Source organism: Hemiscyllium ocellatum, chromosome 1 (genome assembly GCF_020745735.1).
Source record: "Hemiscyllium ocellatum isolate sHemOce1 chromosome 1, sHemOce1.pat.X.cur, whole genome shotgun sequence".
In the NCBI taxonomy this organism is placed as follows: Eukaryota; Metazoa; Chordata; class Chondrichthyes; order Orectolobiformes; family Hemiscylliidae; genus Hemiscyllium; species Hemiscyllium ocellatum.
This window is the reverse complement of record NC_083401.1, coordinates 33,266,177-33,281,825: the sequence shown is the minus strand read 5'-3', so window position 1 is coordinate 33,281,825 and position 15,649 is coordinate 33,266,177. Positions and strand designations below refer to the sequence as shown.

Below are 15,649 nucleotides of genomic sequence, written 5' to 3'. Positions count from 1 at the left end.
TTTTGCATTCAAATGCTTATTAAATGAGCAATTCTGTTTTTGATAGCATCATCTGGGGGTTTCAAAGTTTGAAAACATGGTTGCTTTCTAAGTGTGTTGTCAGGAATAGAATTCCTTGATAAAGATTTTGCAAAGAATAAGTTGATAAGAGTAATAAGGGTATGGAATGATATGCCTGCATTGGTAGTAGATTCGCCAAGTTTAAATGCATTTAAGTCATCATTCAACAGGCAAATGGACGTATATGGAATAGTGTGGGTGGAATGGGCTTCAGATTAGTATGACAGGGCGGCGCAACGTCGATGGCCGAAGGGCCTGTACTGCGCTGTAATGTTCTATGTTCTATAAGTTAATAATTGAGGCTGTAGCTTAAACAAAATGTATCTGTTTGCAAGTGCATTTTATATCTTGTATTTATATCATTCCTTTAATATTATTATGCCTTTACCAAGCCATCCTAAAATGTTTCACAGGATCATTGTGGATTTGTGTCATACATTGTTTTACATAATTAGATATTAAGTCAGATCTAAGTAGTTTTTAAAGTAGGAAAGTGAGGTTGTGTGCAAGGAGGCTATTCCAGAGCTTGGGGCTTTAGGCAATTGAAAGTATGAGCACCAATGGTAAAGCAATGTAAGATCAGAGATACTAAAGTGGAAAAATTATAGTGTAGTTACTTCACAAGATTTTGAAGCTGCATGAGATGACAGAGATAGGGAGAGAAGAGGCCATGGGGTGGTTTGAAAATGACGATGAGGCAGTTTGACAGATGTGTGTGCTTCCAAGAATCCAATTACTTTAATGATGCGAAGTATTAACGCCAAATGCAAACATTTTAGCAAAGTTTCATAGAGTGACGAGAGGAAGCTCTGAGAACTACCTCTTCAATATAGGAAGTTATGTTGCTCTGGAATGCAATGCTTTGAAGAGTTTTGGAACTAGAGTTAAAGCAAACTATTAAAAAGAAACTAGATACGCACTTGTGAAGGAGAAGTGCACAGGACGGTTGGAAAAGCTAAGGGGCCTTCGAAGAGATCTTTCATAGAGACATTGGGCAAGTTAACCTTCTTATATGAATTGCTTGCCTGATCGAGAAGCCAACATACTTTGTATGCATTTCATGATTTGATGAGTTTTTTTAAGCATTTGGTAAACATCCTACTTTCAGAGCCTATTGCGATTCTCTTCCCTTGTTCTTCCTCCACAATATATCCACTTGAGATTGTGTAAACATTCAATGTTGCACTGCAAGTGCAATTTTTATTCACTAGTAGGATGTAGGCATCACTGACTGGCCAGTATTTATTACCTGTCCCTGTTTGCCCTTGAGAAGGCGGTATTGAGCTGCCCTTTTGAACTGCTGCAGTTCACTCGTAAAATTGCTCAGAGTTCTTGCCATAGCACTGTAGCTGAATTGCAAGCTTGACGGAAATCCTTGAGGGAAGTTTGCTCTGTCTGAGAGGGCAGTAGAAGCTAATGCTGTAGTAACTTTAAGTAGGTGTATATGTTAGGGAAAAATAACTGCAAGTCTGTATCGAGTGCAAAGCCATCAGACTAATTTGATAACTCTTGCAAAGAACAGTAATGCTAGCTTTCCTTGCACCACAATCCCTTCAGGTCTGGGATCAGCTGCCAAGTTCATTTGTTTCTAAAAGAGGAGAAATAAAATTCAGGCCTCATCTGAATATAACTGACTTGCTCACCTTCCCTGTATTTTCTGCTTGGATATGTTTAGTATTAGTCTTTTCCCTGTTTCCCGCAGACATTTATGAAAAAATCTGGTTTGCGAAAGAATTTGCAAGAACGATTATCCCTGGTTCATCTGAATGGGGCACATGTGACTTATACTTGACCCCCATGTCAACAAAGAAAAAATCCAAATATGACCTCGGATGAGCACTTTTGTTTAAAATTCAGTTGATCAGTCTCCAATGAGATGATTACGTAAACTAAGTATCTGGTCATCTGCCTTTTGAAATCTGATAGAGAATGCAAACGATACACTACATAGACATTTTATTAACCCAGTTAACACAATGTGTACAAAAACAGCAGTTGCTGGAAAAGCCCGGCATCCCTCCCTCTGTGGAAATGACCTCTCAACTTTTATGGAGTGCAGTTCACATTATGCTGTAATATGTACAATGTGCTGGTCCACTACATTGTCCTGCTTACAACAGTGCTAACTGTCTTTATAATTCAGTTCGGCTGAAGCGATTAACAGTTTTTTATTATTCTCTTTGGCTGATTGTTTTCTCACTCCAATTTGTATTTGTTAGTGTCTGTGAACCTAATTAACTATCATGGCAGGTTTGAATAGTTACCCCTTTCTTCTTAACACTTGTCTGAGGAGCCAAATATATTTGAACTGAGATGGGAGTTCAATTTGCAAAGGTTGAAAATTCCCACAGATGCTAATGTAATTCAGGAAGGATCACTGGACCCGAAACTTTGATTTCTGTTCACAGATGTTGCCAGACCTGGTGAGCTTTTCCAACAACTTCTGTTTTTGTTCCTGATTTATAGCATCTGCAGTTCTGTCTGTTTTTAAACATACTGTATATGTAAGTGGCAATAGACTTGTCAAGTGCTGCTGTGTTGCTCAGAAGAAAATGTGCAGATACCGTATATACTTGTGTAAAAGTCGAATTTTTAAGAGTATTTTAAGGTTAAATTTATGCATCGACTTTTACATGGATACTACTTTTGAGGGGCTAAAATTCATGCTGTAGTCCAAAATGCCATATCATTAGTAGAAGCCCAATTGATCTCTAAATGAATTTTTAAAAATAGCAAATTATGGTAATTGTTGCTACACAGTTATTTGTCTTCTCTGCAATTTCAATAACTTTCAGTTAAAATGCTGCTGTTTAGTTTTTACTTTTTCTGGAGGGCATTTTGACACCAAAAAATGAAGGAATTTCAAAACCTCAACTAGGTATATGACTGTATTCCATGAGTGTTACAGGGGAACTGATCTTAGCTGAGCTGCACACACCTGACTCTGACCTGATGCGTCTTAAACCTTTCTGCCAATTTCTTCCCTTTCCCTCTCTTCTTTTCTGTCGACTGTAGTTGGTTTGGTTTTTCAAACTAACATTTTTACTTCTGATTTTAAAAAAATCAGTCTCACCAATCATTGTAGGCGTTGCATTTATGTACAGGATAATATCTTGGCTCATAAATGTTGATCTGTTATCTGCAAAGAACTAGGATTGATTTTTACATGAGAAAAATGGAAAATTTCAGCTTTTTGGCCAAAAATAAGGGGTCGACTTTCCACATGAGATCGACTTTTACTTGAGTATATACGGTTATCCCCAAGGAGTATTGCATTCTGATTTTTCATCCCTCCCTCTGTTGGAACAACCTCTCAACATTATGGAGTGCAGTTATGCTCCAATATGTACAATGTGCTGGTCCGCTGCACTGCCCTGCTTATAGCAGTACTAACTGTCTTTATAATTGAGTTTAGCTGGAGAGATTAACTGTTTGTTCTTTTTGCCTCAGTGTTTTCTCGCTACAATTCTGTGTTTATTAGTCTCTGTGAACCTAATTAACATGGCAGGTTTGAATAGATAACCCTTTCTGCTTAACACTTGTATAAGTAGCCAAATATATTTGAACTGAGATGTGAGTTCAATCTGGAAAGGTCCAAGGGCCTGTTTCCATACTGTCGGGAATCTAATTTTTTTAAAAATTCCCACGGATGCCATAGTAACTCCTTTTTTTCTTCTCTCTGCACTTAGGTTGGGAAGTTTTATATTGCACATCAATAAGCAGTCTGAGAAATTTTGGAATTAATTTGTGAAGCAACTTAATATAAATTCAAATGCTTTTGTCGAAAAACCGATTGGAATTTTTCTATTTCCTTTTGGACTCCAGGCATTCGTCCTCCTATTATGAATGGCCCCATGCACCCGCGCCCCCTGGTGGCATTGCTGGATGGCCGAGATTGCACTGTTGAAATGCCCATTCTAAAAGATGTAGCTACAGTGGCTTTCTGTGATGCACAGTCTACACAAGAAATTCACGAAAAGGTGAGCATAAGATTATCTAAGCTTGCAGTTCTTTGAAACTTGATTAAATTTTAATAGCAGTCTGTGATATTAGCATGCCTTGCCTTAAGAAAATATTAATTAATGTCATATTTCTATTTTGCCCAACGCTTTTCAGGTTTTTGTCTTGAGTATTGAGTGCTGTTGACATTCCAATATTGGTCTCGAGAGGTCACAGAATCCAGTTGCATGAGGGTGTATAATTGCTAATACAGTTAATCAGTTAGCTGTAGAGAACAGAATGTAGTCATTCAGCTTATCATGCCTTCACAAGTTGCAGAATAATCTTTGGGTTTGTTGTTACATTGGTATTGGGATAATTAAGTCCCCAAACACTTGAGCTCAGTGATGCCAACATGCAAATCTCTCTAATTATTTTAAAGGTGTATAATGATAAGATAAAAGCTAAAAAGAATAGAAACTTAATGATAATTGTAATTGTTTGCAGCATTTTGTATTTTTATTTTTAAATTTGGATGCTAACTCTCTATCTAACTCTCTATCTTTAATGGCTTTTTAATACAGTGTAATTACCCTTTAGATAAGGGCTGCTAGGAATTAAATGACAAACATTTTGCTAAATGAAATGTGAGAAAAATGAGTGTAATAATTCAATTCTCTTTCTTCACTGGCTAAATTTCCAGTATCAGTGGAAGAATTAGTATTGCTTGAAACAGTCTGAGCTTTGCAAATGATTAAGAAGAAAATCCAAAATGGAACAATTTGAAAGAGGGTGGAAGTGGATGTCAGCAGAAAATCCTGTTCATTTTGATGAAATGTTTCACTTATCAAAACATGTTTGCCTCATCCAGAGTGCAGGATGTTTTGCATGAATTGTGTTGTGCTTTACTGAGACCTTAGTTGGAGTATGGTGTCCAGTTTTGACCTCTGTTATTTGAGGATTAATATACTTGCCATCAAGGAAATGCAATGCAGGTTCACCAGATTAATTCATACGAGGAGTCTGGGTCTGTATTTTCTAGAAAATATTATTTGGAGAAATGGATAACTTGTACCGATCTTAAAGGGTAGACAGGCTAGATGCAAAAATTGGCCAGGGAGGTCTTGAACTAGGAGACAGTTTCCACAAAAGAGGCCAGTCCATTAGGACTGGGATGACAAAACATCTCTTCAGTCAGAGGGAGGTTTATCTTTGGAATTCTCTGCCACAGATGGCACTGGAAGCTCAGTCATTGAGCATGCAGAAGACAGATCAGTAAATCTTGAGAAGTTATGACAGAGACACAACTAAATCAAATCGGTTTCCCTCTCCCCTTTTTCACAACATGGTAAAATAAATACTTGACCCTCAAATTTGCCCCAATGGTTCCTAACATGACTTTAAATAACTAATACCAAACTTGTTGTGTTATCGACAAGACCAAGCCCCCCTTAAAATATATTAAGAATATAGCCTAGACCCTAACTTTTTCTTATTTTAAAGGCAAGTGCTAGGCCTTGTATTTCAAACGCAATTTGATTGGTCAAACCACCAGTCTTGAAGCAAAACACTGTATTTAAAATGTATTCATACACTGTAGTTAAAATACAACAAAAGAAAGAAGAAATTGGAAAAACAACTCTATTGGAAAACTTAACAGAATAATACATTATTTAGCTACTAAACCATAACTGTTCCAATATATTAACATCCTATAAACACATGCTTGGCAAAGGCAAATTCAATAAAATAGCTTGTCCCTCAGGCAATTCTCCAGCCTAGTAGGAAGGACATCAAGAGAAAGCTTGGAGAGAGAATAGCAGGGAGAAATGTACTGCTGTTTTCAAACACAGCTTCATGACCCCAACAACTGCTGCTGAAAAACTAAAAGCAAAGCTCTGGTTCTTTGAGAGCTTGATTCCACCAATTCAGGCTGGTGCTATTGTTCCAAATTTAGGAAAAAAGCCCAAGGATACTCAAGCTATTTAATATTTTATGGGCTTTGAAGCAGATTGCTCAGCACCTCTGTCTCAACCTTCTTTTTGATTTTTAAAAAAACACCGGACCGAATACGCTTCCGAAAGCCACAGTATCATCACAAAGGATCAATTTATTAATAATGCCATCGCTTTAACGGAGCAAAGTTTTGTGTGTGGAATGAAGTGGTAGATGCAGGTACAATGACAACATTTTGAAGACATTTGAATAGGTATATGAACAGGAAAGTTTTTTTTTTAAGAGGGATTTGGGCCAAACGCGGGCAAATGGAAACTAGTTTAGTTTGGTAAACTTGGTCGGCATGAACAAGTTGGACTGAAGGGTCTACCTCCATGCTGTGTGACTCTCTGACTCGACATCGGTAATCTAATTAGTGTGTATGATTTAAACCCAATCTTCTTTCATTCTAGCCCCCACTCTCAAACACAGACAAACTGATGCAGTTAAGGGATCAGTTAAAAGGTTAATAAGAGATACAGCTGGCTAGTTCACTTAAGCACATGTACATGGGATTGCATTTCGCTTGGTTTCTGACTACACTGATCAATGCAAATAGCTTCCAGACGGCTCTGAGGGACATGCATTTCATGCATGTAACTGAGAATTATTCTCAAAACTTTCATAAGTTGATAATGGGAGCATAACAAGAGAGCAATCAAACCACCATCCTCTAATTTTGACAGCCACAATCCTTCTGACAAAAACATAGAGTTCAAAACCAGTGCAAACTTTCATTTCTCTTTCTGTTTTTCCAACATTTTCTTTGTTAGACTGATTGGTACTATCACTCGCTGTGAGGGCCCAGTCAATAACCAAAATCTGCATTCTGTTTGAGCATGATGCATCTCCAGATCTGTAGAGTTCTTTGAACAAGGATCGATCTGCAATTAACGTCCAGGTCTGGCCTTATAAATACATGTTTGTTTGTTCTGTTTTGAAAAAGCAAACTACTGCTCATAAGACTCAGGTCACATTCAACTCTGAGCTTGCAGCTCCAAACCAAAAGTGATTTAAAAAAAAAAATCAGTGAGGGTTCTAACAATTTTCATGGCTACAAGATATGGGATGGGGGTTCATATAGCATGGGGAAATGGATTGTGGTTGATAAAAAGTTATAATCTAGAATGATGGTGCAAGCTTGAGGGTCTGAGTGACCTACTTCTCCTAAGCTTGCATGAATTTGTTTGTACATTTCTGCAGTTTCTTTGGGCCAAGTACAGCCCTGTAATATGTGCAAAACCACATGCTGCAAAAACAAAAATAACTGGAGAAGCTCTGCAAGTCTGGCACCATCTGTGGAGAGAAAGGAGAGTCAGATTTTTGGATCCACTGAGCTGGGAAAATGTTGGTACATATGCTGAAAGTTGGGACTGGGGCTGGGGGTGAAGGAAGAATTATAGGTGGCGATGTGTTTTAAGTCTCCTTCACACAGCAGGTTTAGCAATAATTAACGGTTTTAAGAAAATTGCTGACTTGATTCTAAGAGAGGGCATATTTATTTTTTCAAGATCACAGAGGGAAAGCTGATCTGCATTATGAAGGGAATAGACAATGTCCCTTGTAACTGTCATCTCCGGTCTAGTATGGTTTGTTGCTTCCTGGATGTCAAAATTGGTGCAGTGGAAAGAAATGAGCGAAAAGTTGTGGTACACATCAAAGCCAAGATCATAGAGAGGTCTTACAAAGTTTTCCATCACTTTCTCAACCAATATGTAGATAGTCCTACTCAAGCAGGGCAAAACCCAACTTCTTGGGAAATAAGGTACAGCAAGTGACTGAGGTATTAGTGTGGGGTAGCAGTTTGGGACCAGCCTCTAATTCTAGTAGCTTTAAAATAGTTCTGGAAAAGTGGAGGACTGGTCTACAAGTTAAAGTTCTAAATTGGCACAGAGTCTGACACTGTGGCTCAGAAGGCAAGGGGGAGAATAGAAAAGCACTAGTGGTAGGCGACTCAATAGTTAAACGGATTGATAGGAGATTTTGTGGTCAGGAACAGGACTCCCGGAAGGTATGTTTCCTCCCCAATGTCAGGATCTGGGATGTCGCCCATCTGGTTTACAGGATTCTGAAGGGGGAGGGTGAGCAGACAGAAATCGTGGTACATATTGGCATCAATGATATAGCCAGGAAAGGGATTGAGGATCTGAAAAGTGACTACAAAGAGTTAGATTGGAAGCTGAAGAGCAGGACGAGTAGAGTAGTGATCTTGGGTTTGCTACTGGTGCCACGAGATAGTGAGATGAGGAACAGTCAGCGAATGCAGCTTAACACGTAGTTGCAAGGCTGGTGCAGGCGGGAGGGCTTCAGATACCTAGACCGTTGGGATACCTTCTGGGGAAGGTGGCACTGTAACATGAAGGGCATGTTGCATCTGAACTGGAGGGACACAAATGTCCTGGGTGGGAGATTTGTTCGTGTGGTTCAGGAGGGTTTAAACTATTTGGCAGGGGGTGGGAGTCAGAGTCACATATCTGAAAGGGGGGTAGTTGCAATTGGGACAGTGACAGGATGTAGTGAATCTGTCGGGAAGGTTTCTCACGCGATGAAACAAAGGGATCAGTTAAAGTGTGTCTGCTTTAATGCAAGGAGTGTCAGAAATAAGACTGACAAGCTTAGAGCATGGATTAGTACTTGGGACTATGATGCTTGGCCATAATGAAGATGTGGGTTTCACAGGGGCAGGAATGGTTGCTCGATGTTCCAGGGTTTAGAACATGTAAAAAGAAGAAGGAGGGTAGAAAAAGAGGATGGGGTGTAGCATTGCTAATCAGAGAGTGCATCACAGCTACAGAAACAAAGGTTGTTAAGGAAGGCTGGTCTACTGAGTCAGTATGGATGGACATTAAGGAACAGCAAGGGAACAGCCACCTCATGGGGGTTTTCTACAGACCCCCTAATTACAGTAGGGAGATTGAAGAATTCATAGGCTGACAGATTCTGGAAAAATGCAGATGTAGCAAAGTTGTTGTTATGGGTGATTTCAACTTTCCCAATATTGACTGGAACTTCCTACCTGCAGATGGTTTAGATGGAGCTGTTTTTGTCAGGTGTGTTCAGGAGGGTTTCCTTACTCAGTATGTAGACAGACCGACAAGGGGAGAGGCCATTTTGGATTTGGTGCTCAGCAATGAGCCAGGACAGGTGTCTGATTCCGCAGTGGGAGAATACTTTGGTGACAGTGATCACAACTGCCTCACATTTACCATAGCCTTGGAGAGGGAAAGGAGCAGTTATCGAGGGAAGAAATTTAATTGGGGAAAAGGAAATTATGGCGCTGTCAGACAGGAGTTGGGAAGTACAGACTGGGAGCATTTGTTCCACAAAAAGGGCACAGCAGACATGTGGAGACTACTTAAGGAGCAGTTGTTGCGAGTGATGCACAAATTTGTTCTTCTGAGACAGGTAAGGAGGAGTAAGATTAAGGAACTTTGGATGACGAGAACAGAGGAGCTTCTTGTCAAAAGGAAGAAGGCAGCTTGCAAAGGGTGGAGGAAGCAAGGATCTAGCACACCTTTAGAGGATAACAGGCTTGCTAGAAAGGAGCTCAGTAATGGACTGAGGAGAGCCAGGAGGGGGCACAAAAAAGGCTTGGCAGGCAGGATCAGAAAGAACCCAAAGGCACTTTACTCCTACATGAGGAATAAGAGAATGATCAGGGAGAAAGTAGGGCCGAGCAGGGATAGCGGGAACTTGTGCGTGGAGTTTGAGTCGATAAGGGAAGCCCTAAATGAGTTTTCTGCTTCGGTTTTCACTGAGGAAAGGGACCTTGTTGTGAATGAGAGCTTTGAGGAATTGGGAGACAAGCTTGAACAGATGGGCGGCACGGTGGCACAGTGGTTAGCACTGCTGCCTCACAGCACCTGTAGACCCGGGTTCAATTCCCGACTCAGGTGACTGACTGTGTGGAGTTTGCACGTTCTCCCCGTGTCTGCGTGGGTTTCCTCCGGGTGCTCCGGTTTCCTCCCACAGTCCAAAGATGTGCAGGTCAGGTGAATTGGCCAAGCTAAATTGCCCGTAGTGTTAGGTAAGGGGTAAATGTAGGGGTATGGGTGGGTTGAGCTTCGGCGGGTCGGTGTGGACTTGTTGGGCCGAAGGGCCTGTTTCCACACTGTAAGTCTAATCTAAGATCAAGATTGATGAAGTTGATGTACTGGAAATTTTGATAAGCGTTAAGATTGACAAGTCCCCATGCTGCAGGAAGGGAGGCAGGAGGTTGCGATGCTGCTGGCAAAAATCTTTGCCTCCTCAGTCTCCACGGGAGTCGTACTGGAGGATTGGAAGGAGGCGAACGTTGTTTCTCTTTTCAAGAAGGGTAATAGGGAAATCCCTGGCAATTACAGACCAGTCAGTCTTAAGTCTGTGGTCAGCAAAGCTTTGGAAGGAATCTGAGGGATAGGATTTATGACTATTTGGCAAAGCATAGCGTGATTAAAGGCAGTCAGCATGGCTTTGTGAGGGGCAGGTCATGCCTCACAAATCTTATTGAGTTCTTTGAGGAGGTGACAAGACAAGTCGACCAAGGTCAAGCAGTGGATGTGGTGTATATGGACTTCAGCAAGGCACTTGATAAAGTTCTCTATGGTAGGCTCATTCATTAAAGTCAGGACGCATGGGATACGGGAGATTTGGCTATCTGGATTCAGAATTGGCTGACTGACAGAAGGCAGAGAGTGTTTGTAGATGGAAAGTATTCTGCCTGAAGGTCAGTGTTGATTGGGGTCCCACAGGGTTCTGTTCTTGGACTCTGCTCTTTGTAGTTTTTATAAATGACTTGGATGAGGAGGTTGAGGAATGGGTTAGTGATTTGTAGATGACACAAAGGTTGGAGGCGTCATTGATAGTATTGAGGGCTATTGCAGGCTGCAGCGCGACATAGGGTGCAGAGCTGGGCTGAGAAATGACACAAATGGATTTCAACCTGGATAAATGCAAAGTGATGCATTTTGAAAAGTCAAACTCAAATGCTGAATATAGGATTAAAGACAGGATTCTTGGCAGTGTGGAGGAACAGAGGGACCTTGGTATTTTAAGTGCATAGATCCCTCAAAGTTGCCACCCAAGTGGATAGTTCATTAACAGGGAATCAAGTTTAAGAGCCACGAGGTTTTGCTACAACTCCTTGGTGAGACCACATTTGGAATATTGTGTCCAGCTCTGGTCGCCCTACTATAGGAAAAATACAGAGGCTTTGGAGAGGGTGCAAAGGTTTACTAGGATACTGCTTGGAATGGAGGGATTATCTTACAAAGAGAGGTTGACTAAGCTCGTACTTTTCTCTCTGGAGCGGCGGAGGAAGAGAGGTGACCTGATCGAGGTATACAAGATAATGAGGGGCATGGATAGAGTCAGTAGCCAAAGACTTTTCCCCAGGGCAGGATTGACTGGCATGAGGGGTCATAGTTTGAAGTTATTAGGAGGAATGTATAGAGGGTATGTCAGAGGAAGGTTCTTTATGCAGAGAGTTGTGAATGCATGCAATGCGTTGCCAGCGGTGGTGGTGGAAGCAGAGTCATTAGGGACATTTAAGCGACTGCTGGATGTGCATATGGATTGAGGGGTGTGTAGGTTAAGTTATTTTATTTTACATTAGGATTAATCCTTGGCACAACATCGTGGGCCAAAGGGCCTGTTCTGTGCTGTACTTTTCTATGTTCTCAATTGGAGTAGGGCCACTTTTGATTTTAGATGGGAACTTTCAAAAGTTTATTGGAAGAGGCTGTTCGCAGGTAAAGCATGTCTGGCAAGTGGTAGGCCTTCAAAAGCAAGATACTTAGCATTCAGGGCCAGCATGTTCATTTTGTTGTGAAGGGAAGGCTAGCAGAAGTAGGGAACACTGGATGATTCGAGATATTTAGGCTCTGGTCAAGAAAAAGGAGGAGGCATATGTCAGGTATAGACAGCTGGGATCAAGCGATTTCCCTTGAGGGGTGTAGGGGTACACTCAGGAGAGCAAAAAGGGGACATGAGATAGATTTTGCAGATAAGGTAAAGGAGAATCTAAAGAGATTCTACAAGTATATTTAGGGTAAAAGAATGTACATAGGGCCTTTTAAAGATCAAGCCTGTATGTGTGGAACCACAGGAGATGGTTGACATCCACAGTGAATATTTCGCAGTATCCGTACTTATTGTGAAGAAAAACATGGAAGCTAGGGAACTCTGAGAAATTAATAATGATATCTTGAAAAGAATCCACATTCTTGAAGAGGAGGTGCTAGAGGCCTTAAAAGGCACAAAGGGCCTAATCAAGTGAATCTCAGGACATTGTAGGAAGCTAGGGAAGAAATTGAGGAGCACCTAGGAGAGAGATTTGTACCATTGACCGCCACAATTGAGGAAGATTGGAGGGTGGCTGATGTTGTGTGGGAAATGTCTTGTTAATTTGATTGAGTTTATTTTTGAAGATGTGAGCAAGATAGTGTGATTGGCGTTGTCTGCATGGAGTTTAGCAGGGCCTTCAAGGTTCCGCATGATAGATAGGTTAGCAAGGTTAAATCACAAAACTGGCCGAACAGTAGGAGACAGAGGGTGGTGGGGGAGGTTGTTCAGACTAGAGGCCTGTGACCAGTGACGTGCCACAAGGATTGATACTGGGTCACTTGATCAACATTTATATGAACAGTTTGAATGAAAATGTAGGAGGCATAGTTACTAAATTTTTGGCTGATACTAAAATCGGTGGTATCGTAGACAGTCAAGAATGTTATCTAATAGTGCAATGGGATCTTGATCAACTGAGTCAGTGGATTGAGGATTGGCAGGTTAGAGTTTAATTTAGATAAATGAGATGTTGCATTTTAAGACATGGCAGGGCAGGGCCTGTACAGTTACTGAATAGTTGGTCCTTGGGGAGTGTTAAACAGAGAGAGATCTAGGGGTGCAGGTAAATAGTTCTTTGAAAATGGCATTACAGTAGACAGGTTGGTGAAGGTGTGACAAAGCTTCTCCTTTAACAAGGTTATGCTGTCCTTGGTGTTTTTTCAGAGAGGTGGTAAACAAACCAGACTCTGGGATTGAAGGATCTTAGGGCCAATTTGATAAAATCTCACAGATGAAAGCCTTTTGTTTGAGGCAACAAGTTTTTAAAAAAAAACACTTGTACATGAAAATGGAGTAGCAAGTTCTCCCAGCTCGGCTCTTCTCTGGTTTGGTTTGGCTTTTAGCTGCAGTGTGGGAAAAACGCTGCTGGACCCAAAGAAGAAGGTCCAGGCTGGTACTCTCTCTCTGACTTGTATCCTGTTAGAATCTATGTTTGATCTTCCCTTTTGTGCCAAGGGGTGTTATGGGGGTTGTTGTAAATATATGGAACTGCATTGTTCAGTTGGATTTTCTGATAGGTGAAGTTATTTGGTATTCTGTTTTCTTTTGCTTATTCAGTAGTCTGGTAAATAAGTTCTGTTTTGTTTAATACTAAGTGGTTTGACCAGCTGATTCTCTCTTGGAATATCTTCTTTACACCTACTTAAAACAACTCAAAGTTAGGGTCCAGGCTCCTATCTTGAAATGTTTTGAGGGGGTCTGGTCTAGTCCATAACCAAGTCACTTGACATGCTTGCCTTCGTTGGTCATAGCACGGAGTATAAGAGTTGGGATGTCATGTTATAACTGTACATGTGGATAAAGAGTGGAACTGGAAAAACCATAGCAGGTCACGCAGCATCAGAGGAGAAAGAGAATCAGTGTTTCAGGTCAGGACCTTTCATCAGGACTGAAAGTTTTCGACCTGAAATGTTGCCTCCCCTTCTTTTCTGATGCTGCTTACCTGCTGTGTTTTTTATAAGCTCCATTCCTTACCCAGTCTGGCTGTCTAGGTTCAGCAGTTCTTACCATTGTTAGACAACTATACAAGACATTGGTTAGGCCACACTGGGAATACTGCATACAATTCTGGCCACCCTGCTTCAGGACGGATTTTATTAAACTGGAGAGGGTGCACAAAAGGTTTATAAGAATGTTACTAAGACTGGAGTGTTTGAGTTATTATGAGAGGACGTTTTTACCTCGTGTCAGAGATTGAGGGGTGACCTTATAGAGACTTACAAAATCATGAGGCTTATAGACAAGGTGAATAGTCAACTTCTTTTCCCGAGGATAGAGGAGTCCAAAACGAGGGGGTAGGTTTCAGGTGAGAGAAGAAAAACCTGGGGGGACAACTTCTCCACACAGAGGGTGCTGCGTGTGTGGAACGAGCTACTGGAGAAAGTGGTAGAAGCGGGTGCAATTACAACGTTTGAAAGACATTTGGGCAAGTATGTGGATAGAGCAGATCTAGAGGGATTTGGGGTAAATGCAGGCAAACGGTACTGGTTCAACTGAGGAAACCTGGTCAGCGTGGATGAGTTGGGCCGAAGAGTCTGTTTCCATGCTATGTGACTGTACGGTTCCAAAGAGATGACCTTATTGAAACTTACAAGATTGTTAGATAACTTGTTTGGATAGATACAGAGAGTTTTCACCTGTAGGACCAGAGGGTGTAAACTCTGAGTAAGGGGTTGCCCATTTGAGACAGCGATGTGGAGGAATTTCACCTCTTGTGTGGTTGTATACCTGTGGAGTTTTGTTTAGTGCAGAGGGCTGTTGAGGCTGGGTTGTTAAGTATATTCAGGATTGAGGTGGACAGACTTTTAATCAGGAAAAGATAGGAAAATGAGAAAAATTGGATTAGCCATTATCTCACTGAATGATTGACTGGATTCATTGGACCAAATGGCCTACTTCTGCATCGAGTTCTTTGAGTTGAAGGAAGAAGATTCTGACAAAATACCTGTAGGAGCTGAGATGGTAGCAATACTAGATGAGATGAAAACTGAGAGGCTGGAAATACTGGCTGTGCTTCGAGTGGATAAGTTGCCTGATCTCAACAAAATTCAAGTTCGTGGAATGGAAAAGGCAGTGTTGCCTTGGATTAAAAGAAAAGTTGGCTTAATGGCAGAAAACAGTAAGCTGTAGCTCATGGTCATTTTTCAGATGAGAGAATAGTGGATGGTGGTGTTCCACAGGGTTCGTTGCAAGGGCCACTGCTCTTTTTGTTTTGTATAAATGACTCATATTTCCTGAATATACTGTAAAGTTTCAAAGTTTGCCAGTGCAACTAAATTTGGAATTGTGACAGTCAGATTGATATCAGCTCAAGTAGGACAAAGGCTTTTATACATCTATCTCATACCTAAAGTTGTGGAATCATAAGTACTCAATGTCTTACTGTAGCTTAATTGAATTTATTGTCACGTGTACCGAGGTACAGCAAAAAGCTTTGTCTTGTGAGCAATAGAGGCAGATCACATAGTTAAATAGCATAGATAGTAAATAATAGGTAAACAGTGGCAAAAACAAAAGCACAGGTACAGGCGAATGTTACGAGTTTGGGAGTTCATTCAGTATTCCAACAACAATAGGGTAGAAATTGTTTTGAAACTGGCTGGTGCGTGTGTTCAGGCTTCTGTACCTTCTCCCCGATGGTAGAGGTTGTAGAAAAACATTGCCAGGGGTGGGATGGATCTTTGAGAATGTTGGCGGCCTTTCCTTGACAGTGGTAGATGGATTCTATAGATGTGAATTGTCTGAACAGAGTTCACCACTATCTGTAACCGTCTCCAATCTTAAATAGAACTGTTGCCATACCAGGTAGTGTTACATCCAGACAGAATAATCT

At 41.1% G+C, this 15,649-nt stretch overlaps 1 protein-coding gene across 6 annotated transcripts in view; it reads left to right on the top strand.

The window, feature by feature from the left end:
- The window catches only part of ctbp1 (C-terminal binding protein 1), a 235,193-nt gene that overhangs the window by 152,153 nt on the left and 67,391 nt on the right, over positions 1-15,649 (top strand). For 5 of the 6 annotated variants that reach the window (XM_060845001.1, XM_060845385.1, XM_060845233.1 and 2 more), the window contains one exon: positions 3,886-4,040. The exons of the other annotated variant lie outside the window; for it this stretch is intronic. In XM_060845001.1, coding sequence (XP_060700984.1) covers positions 3,886-4,040 — 155 coding nt within the window. The remainder of the gene's footprint in view (positions 1-3,885; positions 4,041-15,649) is intronic. 6 annotated transcript variants of the gene reach the window in all.